At 34.5% G+C, this 24427-nt stretch overlaps 2 protein-coding genes and 1 pseudogene across 2 annotated transcripts; all 3 read right to left on the bottom strand.

The window, feature by feature from the left end:
- Positions 1-4646: 4646 nt before the first annotated feature.
- Positions 4647-10279, bottom strand: LOC111384615 (ELMO domain-containing protein A-like). The gene is made up of 10 exons (XM_023008922.1): positions 10040-10279; positions 9730-9901; positions 9539-9641; positions 8236-8348; positions 7077-7145; positions 5927-6042; positions 5791-5845; positions 5471-5591; positions 4896-5038; positions 4647-4789 (listed from the first exon to the last, which is right to left on the bottom strand). The coding sequence occupies exons 2-10, from the start codon at positions 9868-9870 to the stop codon at positions 4685-4687; spliced, it is 966 nt and encodes a 321-aa protein (XP_022864690.1). The 5' UTR covers positions 9871-9901; positions 10040-10279; the 3' UTR covers positions 4647-4684.
- Positions 10280-11954: 1675 nt separating this feature from the next.
- Positions 11955-16852, bottom strand: LOC111384614 (14 kDa zinc-binding protein). Its single transcript, XM_023008921.1, has 5 exons — positions 16697-16852; positions 16536-16593; positions 13038-13127; positions 12402-12519; positions 11955-12319 (listed from the first exon to the last, which is right to left on the bottom strand). The coding sequence occupies exons 1-5, from the start codon at positions 16822-16824 to the stop codon at positions 12252-12254; spliced, it is 462 nt and encodes a 153-aa protein (XP_022864689.1). The 5' UTR covers positions 16825-16852; the 3' UTR covers positions 11955-12251.
- Positions 16853-17847: 995 nt separating this feature from the next.
- On the bottom strand, positions 17848-24387 carry LOC111384613 (annotated as a pseudogene).
- Positions 24388-24427: the final 40 nt, after the last annotated feature.

Below are 24427 nucleotides of genomic sequence, written 5' to 3'. Positions count from 1 at the left end.
TCAAGCATTGCGAGAATTGATAACTCTCGATCCTTCTTGAATAAGGCATTGAACGACTCCACATTGTTCGACGTCATCATATTGTATCGACGTCCTGTAAAATGTGATCGTGCCCAATGTTCGATCCCCATCTCTGTCAGATATTCCCGTGCATCATAGGATTTACTTTCTATTTCAACCATAAACTTTTCAAACTCTTGAAAACTCTAAGCCACTGCAGCTCTCCTAAACAACGTAACGATGCCCTTGCCTCGATACTTGGTCTTCATATTTCCTTGTATATAGTACATACAATAACCATGATGTGCCTCTGGGAAGATTTCGACGATTCCATTAATTATTGACTGCCCTCGGTTGGTTACGAATGCAAGGTTCTCGACATCCTCAATTACTTCCCTCAACTTCGTAAAAAACCAATGCATTGCTAGATCATTTTTTCCGTCAATTATGTCGAATGCAAGAGGGTAAATTTGGATGTTAGCATCTTGACATGTTGCAATAATCAACTTGCCCCCGTATCTCGCCTTAAGGGTTGTACCGTCGACTAGAATTAAAGGTCGCATTGCGTTTCGAAATCATCGAACGCATTGTCCAAGGGTCATAAAGAAATACTTAAAACGATTCTCGTCATCTTTCTCAATAAAAAATGTCGATCCAGTATTAATTATTTCCATGTTATAGCAAAATCTGACCAATTTAAATAATTAAATAAACAATATTAAAAAACTGAAAAAATAATAATTGAATTAAATAATAAATTACACATTAAATAAAGAATCGATAAATAATTAAATAAACAATTGAAATTAATGATTCAATTAGTTAGACATTAAGTAAACAATTAATTAAATAATTAATTAAACAATTGAAATGAATAATTAACATTTGAAATAAATATTAAATAAACATCTAAACAAAGAAATAGCTGGCCAATTTAGCATAACTCTTCTCGGTCAAACCCATCAAGTCCTTCAATGCACATTCTTTGGCCTTCCAAGCCTTCTGATAGCTCATGACCACCCCGTACTCTCGACAAACGTCATTAATAATGTTGAAGGTCTTAGATTGTTCGTGGGTCCTGAAACTTGTGTATTACTTTTCGACCAATGAACCATGATCGGGCTTGCCTGTGATCATTTCGACGAATACCCACTTCGCAAGTATGTTCCCGTGCATACTTACGAGCCACAAAGAATTCATTCGTATCCATTTTCGTTGCTCGCAAACGTCAAAAGCAACTGTCGTCAACGTAGACAATTGTGTAAGTCGACTTACTTGATTTCTTTACTTTAAACTCAAAATTGTGTTTCAAAGCAATTTGGTGAATAGCTTACTACAAATATTTCTTCGTGTCAAACAGTTGTTGGACATACAAATCTTCATCATCGGGGACTACACACGAACAATTAGAGGACCGTGCACTTGATCCAGCCTGTGAGCTCCCACACGACTCATGTCTCAGACGGGATAAAACAATCAAATTCTCATTTGTAAAGTCATTATCTCTTTTGTTGTCTTGAACTATCGAGCAAATTCTGTGTGTAACAGTGAGATTATGGTGAGGAGCAACTGTCTCTGGAATAGCTACAACATCATCACGCACTATTTTCACTGTGTCCCAAAACTCATTCACATTACGATCCCCTCCATCGAAATCTTCGTGTTCACTCTCGAGGATATTCTTCTTCATCAAAGTTATGCAAATAGAAATCGTTCGTTTCATGTTCATTTCAATTAAAACCTTCATTTCAGTTTCAGAAGTAACTATTAGAGGTGGAATTGAAATGGATATATGCTCGCCCATTAGAAATCCCAATTCCATGTCGTACTTAGAGGGATCGACTTTCAGGAAGTTCTGTATCTTATTGTATATTTCTGCATATGATGTACTTGATGTTATTACAATTGCAGTACAATCATGTCTTTCACTCGTCCATTTCCACACCCATCGATCATTTTCATTATTTTCAAATTCACCAAAGTAACAAATCGGGACAGCAGTAATCCCATATCTGCATTAGGAAACATCATTTATTTAAAAAATTGTAATCACGAGAATAAAAGGACGAAAAATATGACACACAATCATTAAAAAAAATAATCAGCCCGGGCTGTCCGGGCCGAATGTTAACAGCCGACCCGATCTTCTGGCTGGCTGTCTTCTCCATTTTGCATTTGAACAGATGATTTTTTTCCTCGTTTTTGCTAAAAAAAAATTACACATTCGTTTAAGACTGTAATATTTTATTTTTCTAAAACCATACACTGAAATAAGATTTAATTATTCAAACAATGTACTAATTTAACTAAAATGAAATTAAAAATACGTATTTATACTTACCAATTTCAAGTACCGACTGTGAGTAATATTTTTTGGTTGAGCCTTTGATAATTTTTTGAGATTTCAATGTTCAAGCAGAAGAAAGAGGAAATTTCTTTTTAACTATGTTGGAGAATTTGATAAGGAAAGTAATTTCGTTTTAAAATTGAAGTGAGATTGTTTGGATTTATTAATTTTTTAAAGAGGGTATTATTGTCTTTTGAGCAAATGATATGTTTTTGTAATTACAAAACATAATAAGGGCAAAAATGACATTTACTCTTCAAAAGGCTCTTTTGGTGAATGGTAAAAAAATTTTGGTCAATGTGAAAAATGGTCTTTTGACTAGGTCTTTCTTAAAAGTACCCCGATAATATTTCACTGTGTATTCTTTTCATATCAAAATACAAACTGGTAGTGCCCTTATATAATTGAAGAAAAGGAATATTCCTAACGAACTCTACACTAGCTGTACAAAACAGTTCCAACCAAAAAATTAATTCTTCCACTCATAACTGATTTGGAGCCTAATATATATACACAAATTTCTTTAGCTAATTCTTCTAGAATTCAATGTGTAGCTGGAAGTTCTTTGACTTTGCTGGAATCTCTGCTGGCAATGAGCTTCCTTCTTGCTTTCTTCTTGTCATATTTTGACAGCCCCCGCAAGATGGAAAGTAGATGTCTTCTATTCCCATCTTGGATAAATGAGAATAAAAGTATGTCGATGCCAAAGGTTTAGTCAAGATGTCTGCAATCTGAGTATCACTACTCACGTGTTTAGTAACAATACTCCCCTATTCGATTTTGTCACGAATCAAATGACAATCAAACTCAATGTGTTTGGTCCTTTCGTGAAAGACCAGATTAGCGGCAATTGTAGAGCAGCTTGATTATCACAAGCTAATGATGCCGCTTGAGGATGATCAATTTCCAAATCATGGAGTGAATACCTAAGCCAACTTAACTCACAACAAGAGCTCGTTTAATATACCTCAATACTTTATGAGCTAGGGGCTTGCATATACTGGCTAAGAAGTTGTATCGAGTATGCAAGATCAGGTCTGGTCATTGTTAAATAAAGGAGCCTCCTAATAAGTCTCCTATAAATGGAAGGATCAGTGAGTAATTCACCCTGGTCTTTGGAGAGTTTGAAGTGTTGATCCAATCGTAATTTGGTTAGCACTGGTCCAATGGTTCCAGAGTCCGCAAGAATATCTAGAGCATATTTCCTTTGGCAAATATAAATCCCTTTTCCTGACCGTGCTACTTATATTCCAAGAAAATTCTTCAGTACCCCTAAATCTTTAATCTTGAACATGGCATCAAGAGATGATTTTAAAGTTTCAATAACCTGCGTACTATTGCCTGCTATTATGATGTCGTCAACATAGACCAATATGGCTGTGAAAGAGTCCTTGGTACACCTTGTAAATAAACTATAATCATATTTGGATTGCTGAAAACCTTGTTGAATAATAAATGAAGACAAATTAGAATGCCATTGTCTAGAGGCTCGCTTGAGTCCATATAGACTCTTGCAAAGTTTACAAACCTTTGACTCATCATCCTTGGAATATCCAGGAGGTAGTTGCTTATATACTTCCTCATCTAAGTCTTCATGTAGGGATGCATTGTTTCTGTCTAACTGGTGCAGTAACCAACCCTTGATTGCAGCAACAGCCAACAAAGTCCTCACATTTACTAGTTTTGCTACAGGTGTGAATGTTTCATATAGTCAAACCCTTCTTGTTGTGTGTACCCTTTTGCCACAAGCCTAGCCTTGTATCGTTCCACACTCCCATCTGTATTGAACTTAATTTTATAGACCCACTTGCAGCCAGGGGTGGAGCCAGGATTTTTGTTCAGTGTGGGCATTATTTTTCGACGCCGAACTTCGAGGTTTTGATCATAGATTTAATGATGATAAAAAAATAAAACAATATTACAACTATACTAAAAATGACATAATTTATATATTAAACCTGTCCTTGCGAGTTTTCATATTTTGATGTCGGCGTACAATAACTTCATTATCTAGCTTCAAAAATTCTTTCTCTACATAAACAATTGTGCTATCATTCATCCACTAATCACCCATCTGATTGCACAATCTATTCTTTACGATGCTCATTGCATAAAATACTCTCTCTACAGTAGCGGTAGCAACCGGTAAAATCAATGCTAAAGTCAAAAGTCTGTAAACCAATGGATATACCTTATCTTTCTTTCTCAGAACTAACTTCTCTGCAAGATCACCAAGGTCATTCAACCCTTTAAACTCTTTGTTAGAGCGCATGTCAAAAATATAAGTCTCAAAAAAAAAAAAAACGAATTATCTTCAAATAAGTGTTATCAAATGTTTCATCTTTTCAATAGTAGATTGTAAGCTGGTAAATCTTTTACACTGTAGACATCATCAAGTGCAAGCTCCCGCTCTAGCTGAACCCTCGTAGACTTGAGAACTTCCTGCAAAGGAAAAAATCGACAAATGACGTGCAACATCACTAATTAATTTCTTCGACTCAATGCAGAGTGAATCAGGGAAAAAAGAAAGGGAAAGTGTTTTTTTTACGTTGAATTGCATATATGAGGCATGCTTTGCAAGCCACTGTGCGTCCAACATCTCAAAGGCAATGCAGAAAAGGCTGTCAAAGGCCATTTCATCTTCACTTAATAATTCCAGGAATCGAATTCCAGCTATCGTATTTGGCTTTCCTGTGAGAAAATGTATAATTTAATTAAAACCATAATCCAAATATTATCATTGCCCAATAATTTTACAGGCTGACACCGTCTTCAAGGATTAGAAGGATGCTCCTTCTCTTGCAGTCATATTTGGCACAGGAAGTTCACGTAGACAACAAAATGGATGGAAGCATGCATTCATGTCGGTGTTTTGTTACTAATAAACGGGCAAGCTTGCAATCAAATGCTAAGAGCCTATATGGGAACATTTTAAGAAAAGACCACTCAAAAACATTTTTTAGTATATTTTGAACTTCTAAATAGTGTTTAAAATTTCATCTCACGAAGGCAATATTGATGAAAAACGAAAAAACATGTTTACTTGCTCCATTCCAAAGATGTTACAAATACGGTTTTAGTTTTCCTTTTTCAATAGAAACACAAAAATCAGCAAATGCGTACCTGATTGAAGATCTAACATTTGCACCAGCATAAAAGAAATATTGATGCCAGCTACAGCGAAAGGATACTCCCATTCCGACCTATCTCCAACTCTCTTGTGCAACAAGTTTTGAAATGCTTCCTGTTAAAAAGAGAAGTAGATACAAAAAACTACTTTTTAAATTTTTTATTTCCAAATCACCTAAATGAAGAAAAGAACAGAACATACTCATCAAAATTTCGATTCAGTAATTGTCACCTAGAACAACGAAAATGTTTTAACCAGTCAATGCTAATTATGAAAGCTACAGGAAAGTAATTCCAATGAAGAAAATACAAACCGGATATGTCATGGCAAAGAAGATAAGGTTCTCCAATGATATGAATCCTCCACCCCTAAAAATTACAAAATAATTTCCAAATAAATACCAATTTGTACAGTAGTCTTAATAAAAATGACTATATATTCCCACACACCTGAAATCTGTTGAAGGATCAGATCCCTGCCATCCCATCTCTTTCCAAAGCTCTGATTTCAACGCTGGGAGTTCTCTATCAGGGTAAGCTAATCTCCACAACTGTTTGAGTGCATCCTGTCACCAAATGTTCAGTACTGCTTAGATTTCCAACCCAAACATCATTTAGGTAACCAATTAGCAAATGAACAAGATAACATTATAATTGCTTACATGTTACACAAATTAACGTATTTCCATCATAAAACAATACTAAGGATGCAGTGTCCCATGCCTATACGAAATATCAAACAAAGAACTTAAGTATCCTAAATGAATGTCTTTCTCCAATAGGCTTAGAAAGAATCATAACAGAGGGGAACTACTCTTTACACTAGCCGATGTTCTCTAACTCGAAATGGAATCTGAATGCAAGCAAGCAATCAAATGTATGATCTCATCATCTGACTTAGAAGTCTAGAATTACATGATCCATAGAGTATAAACAGTTACACAAGCCAAAAAGTATACCAAACACTTCTTGTTTATCAAATCCCATAATAGAGGAATCATACACAATAAGATGCATGAAGAGCTAATTAATACACACAAATAAGAGGCCCCCATTGCTTGAAGTTCCATAAGAAACACAAATACTCCAACCTAACATTAACATCACTCTCAATCTCCCATTACTATAGTGTGCTTCCCTATCATTTTATATACATTAGGGCGTGCACGTCTGAGTTGCTTATTGCACCTAAGCAACAACCCAATGGAATGCCTCGTCTAACATTCAAAGCCCCATGAGTACAACAACATTTTATATTTTGAGTATATTACACATGAGAGGACTATCATACCAGATAATGCAAAGGGACAAACAAGACTAGCCAATAATATTCATAATATAGCATGTCCATGCAGCTATGTCAAAATATTAAGCAAGTAAAATGAACAAAACATAGTTATGAATTATTTCATCAATATGGCAGTTTAAACAAATCTGCGCAAATTCTGCAAAAAAAAAAAAAAAAATTTAGTCATCATGCAATTGAGAGTGTACCATTTGTAATACAGTTAATTTCTCATACTTTATCATATGGATCATCTTTTATTGTCTGCCCTTCATAAATAAAATCTCAATGCGGAATAAAGAAAGGTATACATACTTGATGCTCCAAAAAAGAACCATCGAAAGGAACTGCCAGCCTTTGCTTTAGATATTTGAGTCTTGCTTCCTATTACCAAACCAACTCAAGAATCAACAAGAAGCATATTTAAACATATAACAATATGAACATGTAAACTAAAATGACAGAAAACAAGTCTTTTAGGAGGTGAATAAATTAGAAAATAAAACAACATTTCTTGATAATAGATAAAATAGAAAATACTTGTATACTAGATGATTCACATGATATCCCAATACCCTCAATGATTAGATTATTCTTTGTAGATGACCATGGGTAAACAAAAAATAACCTACAAAACCTTTTGGCAGGCCCCTCTAGCATCTATCTAAATATTTCATTGCTGCAAGTTGAAGATTTAAATTGCACAATGTAATATTTGTTGATTATCATTTCTATGAAAATTACATGCATTGTCAAATGACTTAAAAGTTCAATAGGACATTTCTCAATTTGTGAAAACTGAATCAATAGTCAAATTGCTGAATTCCATAAGATATAATCACATGCATCAAAGACTTTGTCCATCTCCAGAAACTTATGTACAGAATTAAAAAGCTACTAAAGAAGAGAAATTGCAAGAAGAAAGTCATTGCTGTTACTCTGCGCCTCACCTAGGGAAAAATCATTAGCTATTGGGGTAGCATGCCAAATCCAAACACAAGCACAACGCAGACCAAACATATTCAAGGTAAAACATGATCATGCTATAAGGTATAAACAATGGACAACCGGTTCATATTTTTATATCAGCTTGGAGTCTCACAAGTTAAGTAAAATGAGCAAAAACCACTTATCCTATGTTTACACCTTTAAGATACACATATTTCACCTACAGCAAAGATCTGTGTAATGAATCACCGGCTATTACGGAAAAGCCATCAATTAAGGCCTTGTTTGAGCCCAATTTTGTAGGAAAAATGCATTTTTAAATAGTGTATTGATCGAAAATGTGTGTTAAAAAATAAGTAAAAAATTTGAATTTGCGTATAATATTATTTTATTGAAGAATGTGTGGTTGAAATGATGTCAAAACATTGTTTAAGAATGTACCTTTTCCCAAAGAATGGGGCTCAAACAAGGGCTAAATTCAAAAATTCTGCCACCTAGAATCATCAATAACATCACTAGATCATACCTGTAAGGGACTGAGTGAAGGCGGTGAAATCTTCCCATTTGGTCCATTTTGATTGCCCGGTACAAATGGCAAAATACGTCCAATAAATGACCCAGATCCGAGGACAATATTTGCTGAAAACAGAATGAAAATATTAATCCTTTTTTTTTTTTTTTTTTTTTGAAAGGTAATCAAATATTTTATAAAAAAAAATATTGATCCTTCTCAATCATAAAAAAATTCATTATTTCAAAAGATAATGACAGGGCAATAGCTGTTCGGTAAATGACCCAGGTCCAAGACATTATTTGTTAAAAAGAAAAAGATGAGATTATTGATACTTATCAGAAATTGAAGAAAATATTGATCCTCATTAGATATTCATTATTTTTAAAAATAATAACTTCAATAGAAATGATATTATTAGAACGATTAAGAATACTATACATGGTAACTATTAGAAATTTTATATGCTCCACGTGTTTTTTAAGGCACTGGACTAATACAAGGCCAAACAGCTTCACAGTGAATTGGAATGGTATTTCCTTTCTTCAACTAACCAATAATTCTAGTTCAAGGTTTTTTGGCTGATTCCCCAAGGAATAATAGCTGTTAACAGATCTATTAGGTTGGATAGGATGCCCATTTATGCTAACATCTAACCATTATACCATAAACTAAGTCTGTCACGGTTGGAACTTGAGCTCAAGTCTAAAGCTTGTTAGCCATCTTGACAGTGCAATTTACTCATCCTTCCCTTGTAGTTAAGTACAGATATCAGTTTGCTTAAAAAATATGAAAGATAGTTTGCAATGGAAATGCATCCTCATGTCATCTTTCAAATTTGAGCTCAGTGCCAAGCCAATAAGCTATCTCTGCTGCCAAACTGAAATTTGCAAGTTGAACGTATTTGCCTTTCCCCCTCTCAAAAAGATATTTTAGTCAAAGAAAGTTCGCTTGCTGCTATGAATGCATGCTTAATTTCTTATTTACAGAAATATTGTGAGTATTTGTTTGCATGGAAGTACAAGACTCGTCTACAAGGAGTATGTGCTCAGAAACGTGCCAGAGAAATTAAGTCTCTCTTCATCGTTAGAAAATATAACGGTAAAACAGAAATTCACTTGATATACAGGCAGCAATTCTAGAAATGAAAACAAAACATATTTGCCCCAAGAATCCTAAATGCCAAATGACGATGTTGTATATAATATTGACTCAGAAAATTTAATGTCAAAACAGAAACCAAATTCAATATAAAAACAATAGAAGCACAAGCATGTAAAAATTCAGAACAACGAAAGAAATCTCAATAATGACACACCTAACCACTGCGCCCATTGAGCAATTATATGAGAAAAAAGCATTGTCCAATGCAAGTGTTCTTTATTCCGCCCATCATCCAAAATCTCACCAAGGGAATGGCCCTACACATACCGAACAAGCCAAATATTATTATCGTTACGTCCAAAACAACAATTTAACAACCAATTTTCATTCAATTCTATCTCATACCTCTGAGTGCACGTCATCATAGTCTCTATTTCCGAGTAATGGCTCGTCTAAAGAATCAAACCGTGATGTCTCAAAATGCTCGTTTCTTCTACCGTCAACGTCTCCATGGTGGAGCCTTCTTCTCAATGTCCGGGATGTCATGAATTAGACTTTTTACCAAAATTCCCTAAACCTATTTCGTACAATCAGAACAACAATAAAATAAAATAAAAGGTAATCACACAATTAATTGTAAACCTGCAAATGGAATCACAAAATGTATAATCTAGAAATTAAATTCTGAAAAATTGAACACAAATTCATGACTTACCTGAAATAGATGCAGCAAACTGAAAAATCGAAACCAATATATAAATCCTGAGTAAACCCTATTCCTTCGTAACTTCGGGGGGTTTTTTTAATTTTCTTCTGACGTCAATTACATTCTTAATTGTTAAGGAAGCTGTGAAGTATTTGATAAATAATGAGCGCAAAGAATTCTTCTGTCAATTTAAGAAAGGTACCAGGCAGATTGAAAGAGAGTTCAAACTTCAAACAGGAATAATAAAATTATTACTTTAAGCCGGTTTGCGAATCAATTCATAGAATCCGGATCTCGATCCAAACCTATTTTTCTTTTAACAAATGAGTCTATAACTTTTAAAGGTAAACAAATTGATCCTAAATATTTTATTATACTTGTCATAATCAGTAAAGTGAAGAATCCAAAATCTACACTAAGTGCTTGTTTGATAGGAATTTTGTTAATTGATTTTTTGACCGTTAGAAATAAAGTGAATCTTACCTGTGAAAAAAAAATTCAAAAATGACGGCTGAAATTATGAAATAACGTTCAAAAAATTAATTTTAATTGAATTTTAAGCTGTACCAAACATGTTCTAAATCAACAAATAACGCACATATGTCCAATTTTTGAAGTTTAATTTGAATTAGTGCTTAAATTGAAGTGACTTGTTTTCACATAAGCTAAAGATCGTGACAATTCTTGATTTAGAGGCTAATTTGCTCATTTTTAAGTTGGAGACTAACTTATTATTAAAATAATAACTTAAACGACCAATAGTGCATTCCTACGTGAGTTGACTTTCGTTAGAACATGCTTTGCACGTTGAATATATACACACATATAGACACAATGTAATGAGTCATCTGACGAATAGAATCTTTTCTTGTTTATTTATAACACGACGAGTTAATTTAGGTTTGAGGTTAAATCAGAATTGACTAATCATATAAACATGAATTTTAGCATACATGACAGGAAAGATGAACAAAAACTCTTTTTAAAACAGACAGTACATATAATATAACAATTCAGACAAATTCGGGTCATTATAAAAAACACGCTTTGAAATCCAACGAGAAAGCTGGTCACACTCTCTAGAATGCGACATGGTTAGAGTTGTACAAAGCCTTACAATATTAACACTTTAGCTTCAAACACTTTTGTTAACGATATTTTTGCTTCGTTTTCTGAAAAGGGTCATGATTCTTGCTAGGCTTGGGCAAAAAAATCGAAAAAATCAATCAAACTGAACCGACTTGGATTGGTTTAACATAGATAATTGGTTTGATTTGGTTTTCTTTTAAACAAAATCATGGTGAATCGATTCAGTCATGATTTAAAGTCTCAAATCATTAGTTAACCAAACAAATCCAACCTACTTATGTATTCACCCCTTTTTTTAATTTCAGAAATATAAAAATCAAAAAATAAACTCTAATCTTATAATTATATCTCGATTCCCTCCAATCTATGATTTTTTGATGAGTAATAGCACTGAACATTTTCTTTCACAAGCTTATTATGTTATACTTAACATTTTCTTCATATTCAAGTAGTTAGATTACATACTACATAAAAAACAATAACATTTTTAAGTTTTCAACTGATCCATCCCTATTAACATGATTTTATTTATTAATCAACAATTCTTATAATTTAAATTTTTTGGTGATTTTAGTTCTTGTAATTTAAGTACACCTAAAACTTAGAAAATTTCGTTTTAAAAAAATTAATTTGGACTAAAAGTCCAAATCGATTAACCAAACCAAAATTTAGTCCAAATTGATTAACCAAGGTTTGGTTCGATTCAATTTAAGAGTTGGAGTGGATCGGTTCGATTTGAAAATTTACCCAAACCGACTAATTTGATTTTGATTTTGGGTTGGAGTCAAAACTGACCCAAACCAAACTGCGCCCTAGCCTTATTTTTGTCATTATATTACTAAAACGATGCTTTCATTCATTGCATGATCTCAGTAGAAACCAGGCCATTCAAAATATCCAAAGAATCCTTGGTAACTCAAGTAAGCCACAAAGGTAATCATTGTAACAATAATAGCCAGATCGTGATGGTGAAAGACAAACCCAGATATTAGACGGTAAATTCACATCATCCATGGTTGGGATAGGTTAAAGGTTTGAAGCCCCTCCAGTACAAGACAGGCTACCTTAATAAATTTTATTTTTATATATCAACCCACGCATGGATGACCAGAAATTACATTGCAACTCCAGTTTAACCAGGTGGCCAGTTCATTTGGCGTCCTCCGAGGAGGTGTATGTGAAGGTGATAGACGGATTGGCCTGTCAAAACCTGATTTCAGATAGAAGGGAAGAAAGAAACTTAAAGTTTGACGGTCGAGAGCGAATAAGAAAGAATACTTACATCCATCAGGCCCATCGTTAATCACGAGCCTGAAGCCTGTCTCAAGGCCTTCTTGTTTAGCAACGAGCTTTGCAGTGTAAAGCAGCAGGCCAAGAATCTCACAATGCTTCTCCTCAGCCTATAATGTGGCAATAGAAAATAAAAATGAATCCAAACACCAAACAAGAAGTTCTTTTAGAATTCTAAGAGAAACCCCCCATTCCTCTCCCTCTCACCCTGGTCTTTACTCCTCTCTCCTTTCACTTACGAAGTGCAAAGCACTTAGCAGGTGTCAAAAGATTGTCAAAAAGTTGTTTCAGGAGCATGAAAATTTGATGGAATTCTATGATTGTTATGATACATCAGTAACGTTACGCTCTAAATAACTGTAACAAACTCATCTGAGAATCATATTTTGGTAATTACTAGAAAGGGGACAAAAGAACATCTGCATTGGGAAAAGGCAGAGGAGCTCAACAGTCGCACATTAAAACAAAAATATTGACATCGATATTTTTAAGTTAGAAGCAACTATGATTGTAAACATTTCATATCAGATTAGAGTGAAATGAAATTTGGACAAAAATTGAGACACGAGTGCAGTTTAAAATTGAATCAAGGCATGCTTTAAAACATTGAAACAATGGAGAGAAGTACCTTAGAAATTCCAGTCAAGCCATCCTTCACTTTAGGGATGATAAGAATGTGAGTGGGCGCCTGGGGACTTATGTCCCTAAAAGCTAGAACCTGTACAGAAAAAATATGACAAACATCAAGAAAATTACAAAACAAATTAACGAGATTAAAGTAAATACCCATGAAACAACTCATATATGGTAGATATTATAAATTTAGAGCTTGTATGGTATAGCTAAAAACCCAATTAAAATCAATTTTTTGACCGCTATTTTACTATTACAGCCGTCATTTTTGAATCTCTACTAAACAAGCACTTATTATTGCAGAAAAGAACAGTAAAAGAAGAACTTATTATTGCAGAAAAGAACAGTAAAAGAAGAACAGCAAATTTAATTTAGGGACGGGTAACAATCATTCATTAATACAAACCTCACAACATAGTGCTTGATAAATTGAATAATCTAATGAAGAAAAATCCACTGGTTAGAAGAAAATTAACTCGGAGACTGTGTCATAGAAATCATAACATTAACAACCAAAACACTGCAATCAGAACTTCCAAAATGACAAAATATAATTAAGACTAAAGAATATGTTTCAAATGATGCATAATTAGAGAAGAGGTGTGTTTGAAACCAACTAACAAAGGAACGGGAATTTAAAGACGGCATTCCTTTCCTTTTCAATCTCTATTTGTGTCCATCAATGGCGGTAATCTAAATAAAGAAATGCTAATGTGTTTTTGTGTGTGTGTGAAACTTAAATCAAAAATTACAAAACGACCAAATTAATATATTAAAACTAAAATGATGATTTTCAAATGAAGCAAAACTAGAGAATAGAAATGTGTCTGAAATCAACTAGGAAAAGGAACACGAATATAAAAAGAGCATTCCTTTTCTTCAAGCTATTTCTATGTTTCAATCTCTATTTGTGCCCCCGTCTGAACCAAATGGTATGTGTGCAACTTGCACCACCAGTTCAGTTATTCAAGAGGCAGTGCAGCAAATATATCAACAAGCAATGCCATTTCCAGTAACCATTTTAAATCAATCCATCAATGAAGGGAATCCAAATAATGAAATTCTAGCATTTCTGTGTGTGTTTAGGTCGTGACAAGACCTATGGAAAAGGAATACAGGTAGAAGAGAGAGACAATATAATCATAGAAAATAAAAAATAAAAATAAAAAAAATCCAAAAACACTTAAATCAGAAATTACAAAATAACTACATTGATATAATAAGAGCCGTTTGAGCCACATTATTTGTAGAATGAGAATGAAAAATAGAGTCGTTATGGGTTCCACACAAGAGATAGAAATTCAAAAATTGTGACTTGATATGATGAATAACGGTCATATTTTTCATTTTAATGAGGTAAAAATGGGGCTCAAACAGGGCTTAAGACTAAAATAATGCCCTTGTTTGATCCCCCATTTTTTCAAGAATCCATTTCTTCAAAACATATTTTCAACCACAGATTCTTTTATACAATAATTATACACGTATTTCAAAAACTTTTCCTTACCTTTTTAATCACATTCTCTAAAAAACCACTATTCCATAATGAATTTTATCCCAAAAGGGGGAATCAAACAGGGGCAATATGTTTCAAATGAAGCAAAATTAGAGATTAAAATGTGTTTGAAATCAGCTAGGAAAGGAACATGAATATTAAGAGAGATTTCCTTTTCCTCAAACTGTTCCCATGTTTCAATCTCAATTTGTGCCCCCATCTGAACCCAATGGTATGTGTGCAGCTTGCACCTCCACTTCGGTTATTCAAGTGGCAGTGCATTAAGTAACAAGCAATCCCCTTTGCAGTAAGCATTTTAAATTAATCAATCACTGATGGGAATCTTAATAAAGAAATGCTAGCATTTCTGTGAGCATCGTGATAAGACTTATAGGAAAATAATATCACCATAAAAATCCCAAAATTTACAACCACAAAAAATGAATTCAGAATTTAAATAACTAAATTCATATTATAAAACTAAAATAATATGTTTCAAATGAAAATAATATGTTTCAAATGAAGATAATTGGAGAATAAACATGTTTGAAATCAACTAGGAAAGGAACAGGAATATAAAAAGAGCTTTCCTTATCCTAAATTGTTTTTGTGTTTCAATCTCTATTTGTGCCCCCGTCTGAACCGAATGGTATGTGTGCAGGTCGCACCACCACTTCAGTTATTCAAGAGGCAATGCAGTAGCTATACCAACAAGCAATTCTATATTGCGAGCAGGTTAAATTAATCCATCAATGACGAGAATCTAAATAAAGAAATGCTAGTGTTTTTATGCTTCTAGTGTTTTTGTGTGCGAGTGACAACCTATAGGAAAAATATAGAGGTAGAACCGTAGAAGAGAGGAGAATATAATTTATAAATCCATAAAATTTACAAACAGAAACACTTAAAACCAGAATTTATAAAATAACTAAACTGATATAACAAAACTAAAATAATATGTTCCAAATGATGCAAATTAGAGAATAGAAATAAGTTTGAAATCAATTACAAAAGGACCATGAAGATGAAGAGAGAGTTCCTCATCCTCAAACTGTTTCAATCTCTATTTGTGCCCCCATCTGAACCGAATGATACGTGCAGGTTGCACCACCACTTCGGTTATTCAAGAGGCAATGAAGTGAGTATATTGACAAGCAATCTGTATTCAATGAGTATCTTAAATAAATTCATCATTTACAGGATTCCAAAAGGAGAAAATGGAGGAAGAGGAGAGAACGAGATCAAATCTCACAACGTGAACCTACATATTGCCCCTCCTTCCGCTGGTTTATCTAGAAGCGTCAAACCAACCGACACCTAATGACATGCATAAATGTGGCGCATAATTATACAAAAGGATTGTCCAAGGCTGCTTGGAGGACAATTGATAGAGAACAAACAGTCCACTCAAATTGCCTTGGCAATCAGATCCAAAAATCTGATTATTATTGTTGGCCTCCTAACTAAGCCAGATATGAAATGCACTTGAAGTTGTTCATACGGCTACTCAAAGAGGCGCAATACAATATAAATACCAATACCATGAAAATATTAAAACTTCAAATTTCTCTCTATCTCTATGTTAAAGAGAGATAATGTATCAAGGCTGGGAGAGGTAAGGTTGTAAAAAAATGTCGGAAAAAATTGCACAAGGATAATTAAAAAATTAAACATCAAATAAAATAATTTTCTTTTTTCCACACCATGTTTGGCAAACAAAAATAACAATAAAATAAAATAGCCGTTTTCATAATTACACAAATATTCCCCTCCAATTCTAGTAATAATCAAGCAAGAATTCAACATTGACTTTCATTTTAGCGTTATAAAAAGCCCTTTTTCTTCCATTTCTTCACAAAATATAAAATAACCTTATCCATTACTTGTAAGCATCCATTTCCATTTCAAGAAAATCTTATAGCTATAATATAAATCAAAAGAGCATAATATATTTCTTAAAAAAAAAAATCGTCAAAAAAATGAATACTTAAAAATAACCTTGTCATCCTCGTATACAACGTAAGCCGGAATTTCCTTGTTGATTATCTTGTCGAATCTGCATGTCGTCAACCATAAAACAAAAATAAACATATACCACCAACATATGGACATCTATATGATTATATAACATAAAATATATACGGGCGGAGAGAGAGTACATGGTGGGAGAGTCAGATGGAACAGCAGAGAGAGCAGCCTCTTTCTCGGAAGCCATGATGGAGGCTGGTTTGTGAGCTGTTAAGTGGGAAGTGAGTATAAGGAGGCGGCTGGATTCTGGGTTTTTCATCTTTTGCTCATGTTTCTAATTTATTTATTTATTTTATTTTATTTTTTTTGGTAGGGTTTTCTAGTTTGTATAATTTAAGAATGAGGACTAAATATCTAAATGATGTCTACATTTGGACCAAAAGTTTTGTGGAAACTTCATTTTGCTCCCCATTCTTTTGAAGCATCCATTATCGTTAACACCCATAAAAATATTGCCATTGAGCAGCACAGTGAAACAAAACAAAGGTTCACCGTGATGGTTGTTGTTCTATGAAGTATGTAATTGAAACATTAGTTGGACCGAGAGAAGGAAGAAGCCGAGTTAATGGGATTAAATCATTCATGCAAGAAAGAAATTTGGCCCTTTGAAGCTCGTTTGGAGGGCAAATATCTAAATTAGTCTATTTTTTTGTGTTTAGAACACATTCCAAGAAGTATTGAGTCGAAAAGATATTTATAAGAAATGATGGGTTTTCTTTAATAATAAATTTATGTTATAAAGTTATTTTGACATTTCATGTAATCAATTTAAATTTATTAAAAAGGAGAAGATTTAGGCCCCGTTTGGTAGGAATTTTGAGAATTGATTTTTTGACCGTTAGAAGAAAAGTGGGGTCCACATGTGAGAGAAGAAGTCAAAAATTACGGCTTGAATAGTAAAATAACGGTCAAAAAATCAATTTTTTGGGACAAAAAATCCCTATCAAATGAGGCCTTAATTTGTTAGTATTGATCATGGCTATGACCAAGAAGTATTTTTAGTAGAGAGGTGGATGGTGTCGACCTATGGCCAACCACGCCCTTTTTATCAATTCTTTTTTCGAGAAAATTGAAAGGAATGTTTTGTCCTTAGGACCTGCTAACTTTATCTTTATCATTCAACTCATTTTACATCTCTATGTATCAAAACTAGAGGTCTTGAAATGCCCATGGTACCAGGACATGTTTTCTAGCTGTTTCAATGTGCTCTCTCCAATCCTACAATCATGCACTCAATATTCCAGAAGCAGATAATATGTAAATTGACTCGAAAAATGCTTGCTTGAACATAGGAAAAAAATGGTCATCCGTAAGGCCAAAATCGATGACAAAAATGCATCCAAGTTGCCGAAAATCAATCTCAAATTTCAGGTTGCAACACTAAAAAATGTACGAACAAGAAAAGGGTTCAGTCAGAAAAGTTAACAAACACTAGTAAACCAACAGTAAGACGACATAACATAATAGATCCATGTAGCCTAGAGCTGGCCTGAGTGCGTTCTGCGCAGGTGATACTTGGATTCTTGTGGTGGTATACTAGGCAATACCTTCTCTAGTTCCTGCAAGTACAATTAGAATAATGAGTAAAATATACATTTGGGGTGGCTTAATAAATGTAGAAGGAAAAACAAATCAATATGTCAGTCAAAGAAACCAGCAAACTAACTGATTTAAGACCAACCGGTAATTACAATTAGATCCGCTCTTCATAGACGAACACTAGATTTTCCTAAATTACAAGGTTTTTTCATACATGTCTCAATCTTGTCTTAAAAAATTCCCATGGCCCCAACATAGAACAAATAAAGGAAAAAAGACAAATCAAGAAAAGAAAACCCTTTATATATGATAGGAAGCCTAACCAAATCTATGAATGAATGGCAACATAATCACAAACACAATAAAGGAGAGTGGAGAATCCTTTGTGTCTGCCGCATTAAGGGAGAAGGAATTCTCAATTCCAAGGAAGAAAAAGCATAGGAATCCTTTGTCTGCCACATTAAGGGAGAATGAATTCTCAACTCCAAGGAAGAAAAAGCATATGAATATAAAAAATAATTTCAATTTCAACACCAAATTGACAAATACTGTTCAGCTCTTCTGACCATGAGAAAAATTGGTGGTTGACACTGGCAATATGAATCTTATTCAGGTGGATCGTGTACATCATGCTATCAGTGACAACATAAGTGATGTATGACAAAGCCAATAGTGTTAAAACCAACTCAGTTTCCAATTTTGCTATTTTTAGAATTCAATTTTAGGACTATTAGTTTGCTATTAGTAGGAGCGGGGGCTTTATGCAAGGTGGGATGAAGTTAGATATTCCCAAATGTCCATAGGCATCCAGAACTTCATGAACGCTCCTTCAGCCAGATTTTTTTGTATGACTGTTTTAAGTACTATTGTCGAGCTCAAGTGGACAGGGGAACCGTGGAATTTTAAGTTTTGCTATTAAGGAACATGCATAGCTTTCTCATTAAAAGAGGAATGGAAGCAAGGAGCAGGCAAACGCAAGAAGTCATTCATGTATGTTTTGATTTGCCAGCATCCTGTCTGCCTTAAGAAGTTCAGAAATGAAAGGACTCAAAGCAGATTCTTTCTCCATCGCTTCCTGAGGAATGATTGATGCGAATACAAACCTGGGCTTCTCTTTTATTTATATAAAATCAAAACTCTGGACCAATTCACGAAGGAGTACCGGCAAGTCACTGATTGTACTTATTTTACAGTTCGTTATAGTTCATGTTTTACTCTTTCCAAAGGTCAAATTTGAGTTCTTTTGCAGCAGGCCAGGAACTAAAAATTACCTATATGCCTAAAATCCAAGCAGAAGAACCAACAAGACAGGCGAATAAGCTTGAGTAGGGAAAGGTAGAAATATTTCTAACTCATTAATGGTATAAAAATTGACATGAGTCTCAGATTCAGAAGTTTAAAGTTGTATTGACATGAGTAAGAAATCCCGAAAGATCCACAAGAATTATGCTTGCTTAATTGCTGAAGTAACAAATCTCAAAGTCAATGGTCAAGAACTAAGACAAACACTACCCAAAAAAAGTTTTAGAAACCCAAAATGGAAGAAGAAATTAATGTAGTATCCTTGCACCTGCACTTACAAAGACAAATCAATTACGTCAGTATAGCAGAGAACCGAACTGACAGATGAAGACTAACAAGTAATACAATTAGATGACAGAAAACTTGGGATCCTAGGTAAGATAGTTGCAGTATCATGCGAACCTTTTCTATCAGACAGAAAGAGCAAATATCCCTGCGTACTAGTGATTAAGTAGCAACAACAGTGTTATGTATTATACGTTAATGCTTAACTTCAAGGTCTAAACAAAATGAAATCAAAAACACGCAAAGCAAACAAGCTGATTTATCATTATTCTTTGATGTAAGTTTGGATTCTAGAGCTTACACTACACAAGAGCAACATGATGCTCTTTTAAGTCGGTTCCCACAAAACGTAAATGCCTTATTCTTGAGTGGTTTTTATTGATTTAAAAAGCAAAAATAGCTCCATGAAAGAAAGTTTAAGCATGAAGACATATTAATTTCTAACAATATGAGCAAAAAACAAGAGGAAAACTTTAGGACGTAATTTGCCTTTGCCACATGTTTGGCAAGGAGTATTAAATCTATTACACTCCAGACATGCTTATTAAAATAAAATATTTATAAATATATTGTAAAGTGGTTTTGTTTTTGTTAATTTCAGCACGCCGAAGTGTACAGACAACAAGTAGACCATGTATCTCACGGCATGTGTCTCTTGACATGTTAGCGACGTGTGTAGGGATGTAAACGAGTCGGGCAGAGCCGGCTCGCGAGCCTAAAGTTTCGGCTCGGGCTTGGCCCGGTTAAAATGATCGAGCTTTTTTGCGGGCTCGAGCCGGGCCGAGCAAAAGTTCAGTAAAAAAAAATAGGCTCGAGCTCGGGCTTTTTACGGGCCTAGCCGGGCAGCTCGTTTTCTCCCCTTTTTTTTTTTTTTTTGTTTTCTGCTGCCTTGAAGGCAGCGACTGCTGCCTTTAAAAGGCAGCAGTTTTGCCTTAAATTTAAATTTTTATTAAAAAGCTCGCGAGCTCACGGGCCGGCTCGGGCAAAGCCCGTGTCCCCAAAATGGGGTTCGGCCCGAGCTTAGGCTCGGGTCTACCCAGCCCCGAGCCGAGCCACGGACGGCCCCAGCCGATGAGCCCGATTGCCATCCCTAGACGTGTCCAACTGTACAATACAAAAAAATAGTTTGGACACGCCACCTAGAATTTCCAACATGTGTCGGCGTCGTACACTGACTCTCCTACGTCGAGAGTGTAACGCCCCAAATAATATTGACATAGATTTTGGGGTGTCACCAATATTATTTCACAACACATACTTGAAGCGGAAATATTTAATTCAAAGATTTTTAATTTATTGAATACTCAAATATTGAAACAATGTCACAAAGTTTAGAACATAAAAAAAATATACTCTAAAAATTTTATTATTAAAGAATTTTCTAAAATATAAATTTTATTTTACTTAGCAGCCCGCGCACCGCCCAACCACTATCCACGTTGACCGCACTGATCTGAAATGTTGAAATTAAAGGAGTAAGTAATTACACTCAGTAGGATACGTGCGTCCGAACAATATGATAACTTTTAAAACGTAAATTCATAACATTTCATACCATCATTTCATCAAGAAAAATCGGTGATCAGTCGAAAATTCTAGCACATTTGAGAAGGCCCGAAGGCGATTTCACATTTCATTTCATTTCATTGGGACCCGCAGGTCAATTAGCATTTCATGAAATAAATCACGCATAAAAATCATAATATTGAAAGGACATATCACTTGCACATAAAAGTATCCTACCTCTTTTGACAATAAAATTGTTGGAAGTAGGAAATTCACATTCCCAAAACCTTTCGCCGTTGCCGAGTCTCTATGCCGAGAAAATTGTCGAAAATATATTTTATGATAAATCATGAGTTGATTGATGATTGCAAAGCAAAAATCAAGATTTTGGATACTGTGAGGGTGTGAACGTGTAGCTGATCAAAGTGGGTGTAATCCAATGCAAAATTAAATATGCATAGGAAAACATTATTTTAAACAGATACGTATCATTAGTATAATTGGTGCTAATCACTTAGCAAGGCCCCTTTTTATACTATTAAATCATTTAAAAGGCAGTGGTCAATCTAGGTAAACAGTCTTCATTTTCGACCTAATGATGATAGATAATTAGGCACAATTTATGCTAATTGATTTTTAAAATCCAAATTTACCTCATTTACTTAATTAACACTTTAAATTAGTATTTACCAATTACAAGATTATAATGTTCTCCACATGCTATTTTTACATTAAATGACACAAAATACAGGTATTGAGAAGCGACAATATTTTAACATGATTTTTAAGTTGAATCCTAAAGCAAGACGAATTGTGAGCACGTAATAACTTAATTACTATAATAAAGTTATAAACAGATCGTAATTAAATTAATAGGCACGTCGATCGTTCTTCCAAGATACGTTTAACTGTAAAAATATAATTAGTCACGAGAAAATAATTATATCAAATAAATAACGGATGCAACCTAGCCAACAGAATCACGTCAATTAGTTTCATTAATCAGTCCAATTACAAAAGTCCTTGTTTGGATATCAATCAAATTAAATTAATTGGAATCTATTTAATATAAGAATAATCAAGTTTGCCTCAATTTACGTAAAATGACAGGTTATCATATAATAACATAACATCATATAAAATGAAATAAATAATTATATAATGTATTATAAGTTTAATTGGACTATATACGCCAAATAATTAACTTTGATGGGGATGTAGAATAATTTGTCAGAGGCACAAATCGTGTCTTACCATTAGTCTAGCAATTTGTGAGAAATTTACTTAATATGAAAGAAGATATTTAAGGGCATTGTTAATTACAAACTACCCAGTTGTAAATGTAAAAATATTACAAGTCACATGCATTTGCAAATTAAATTGATATTTCCAGGTAATGATCCCCAAAGTTTCTATAATTATTGACTAACTGTAATATTTATTATAGGAGGGTTGAATGAAATTCTAGCACTAAGGCAAGTTTTGCTCCCTTAAAATACGTGTGCATGATCTGTCTAATGAGGTGGACGTCAAGATAATTAAATCCCCCAAACCTTATACTTGAACTAAGACACGTAATCCCCTCCCCAAAGCAAAGACAATAATGATTAATCATAAATAAAATAAAATTTTCGGAGCATTACAAAGAGGATGTCGGTGCATTCTAGATTCAATGTAAAGCACCAATTTATATAGAGCATATGCTGCTTCCAAGTGAAACAGTCACCTACTTCAGGCAATTTTCCTCCATATTGCAGCCACAGGCAAGTCATTAAATGACCACGCCACTATTGTTGCATAAATACAGAAAAAATTCCAAAGAACTTTAAATGATTTTTAATGTTTTAAATCGGTTAAAAAAATTTGCATATAGTCTGAAAAAGAAGTTTCACGTAAGCACTGCCAATAAAAAGCCAACTAACACTGCAACACAGCACATATTTTTTAAAGACATATATAGAAAATAACAGGATAAATACATTTCATTTTCAAAACCACCACAAAATACAATTAGGTGACGGTACATTGCATACATCTTTACGCATTGTGATCTGAATAATAAGGGAAGGAAGGGTACAAAAAAGATTGAGCATAGAGATGATAGACCTACCTTATGTCTCCTAAGCCTTTCATTCTCCTCTTCAAGATGTGAAACTTTGTTCTCCAGCTCGTTGGTGTAAGCCTATAAATTAAAAGAGAATTTCCAATGAACTAATAGCCACAGGAAAAACTTAGCATGTTGGGTGCATGAAACTTACCTGCCTCCTTGCTTGAGACCTTGCTGCTGATTCCTCGTTCTTGATCATTCTCTTCTGCTTCCTTTCGACACTTTTTTCAACCATACCATCAGGAGATACCCTCTTTTTTCCAGGTGTTTTTCTGTCCGATAAAGTTTCTATCAAGAAGGATGGTGACATGGTTATTTGGGCTTCGGGATAAGCTGTGTCCACCATTGAATTTCCGCCAATAGGCTGTTGAAGTGAATGGCCCAGGGCAAATCCAGGCAACATATTATGTCGCTGTTGCTGCTGTGGACTATTTGAAGGGAACTGATAATGTGTCCACTGCACTTGCTGTGGCACAGGCCCTACAACTGAGCCCAAACTTTTCTTCCTGGTAGACAACTCGGCAACAATTCCTGCCTTAACCAAGAAATCCCCAGTGTTATCTCCCCAAGAGTAACTTTCCTATCAAGACTATTCTTCTTCTGCCTCAGCTGAATATCTTGCCACACCTCGTCAACAGTCTTCTTGCTCAGATCCCTCATCGGTGTAGGGCTTGACTGTCGATTCAAAGAGGATGATGGGACCTGCTGACCAGGCTGCTGCACAGCGGGATCAAAATCTGCAACCTTCACTGCTTGATTATTAGTCTCAGCACTCCACACAGTCTTAAGAAGCTCATCAAGGTTCATGCTACTCAATGGCTTTCCTAAATCCCTCAATTCATTCTGCACCTCATCAAGAGTGAGGCTATACAAGGATCCCTGGCAAGCCAATGGATTCGATTTCGGCTCTTGAGTTTGGGTTCGTATTGGATTACCGCCAACCCGCCGAGAACCCATTGTCTGAGTTACCATTCCACAGCCGCCTTTCCTCTCTATTCACGCTCTTAAATAAAATTTTCAAGAATCAATGCCGAAAACATCTTCAATCGACAGCAAAAAATTGCATGAAACTTACATTCAATTTCAATCTATTTAAACCCAATAAACCCCCCCCCCCCAACAA

Source organism: Olea europaea, unplaced genomic scaffold, assembly GCF_002742605.1.
Source record: "Olea europaea var. sylvestris unplaced genomic scaffold, O_europaea_v1 scaffold2953, whole genome shotgun sequence".
Lineage (NCBI taxonomy): Eukaryota > Viridiplantae > Streptophyta > Magnoliopsida > Lamiales > Oleaceae > Olea > Olea europaea.
Note: the sequence above shows the minus strand (reverse complement) of the source record. Positions and strands in the feature narration are given on the sequence as shown.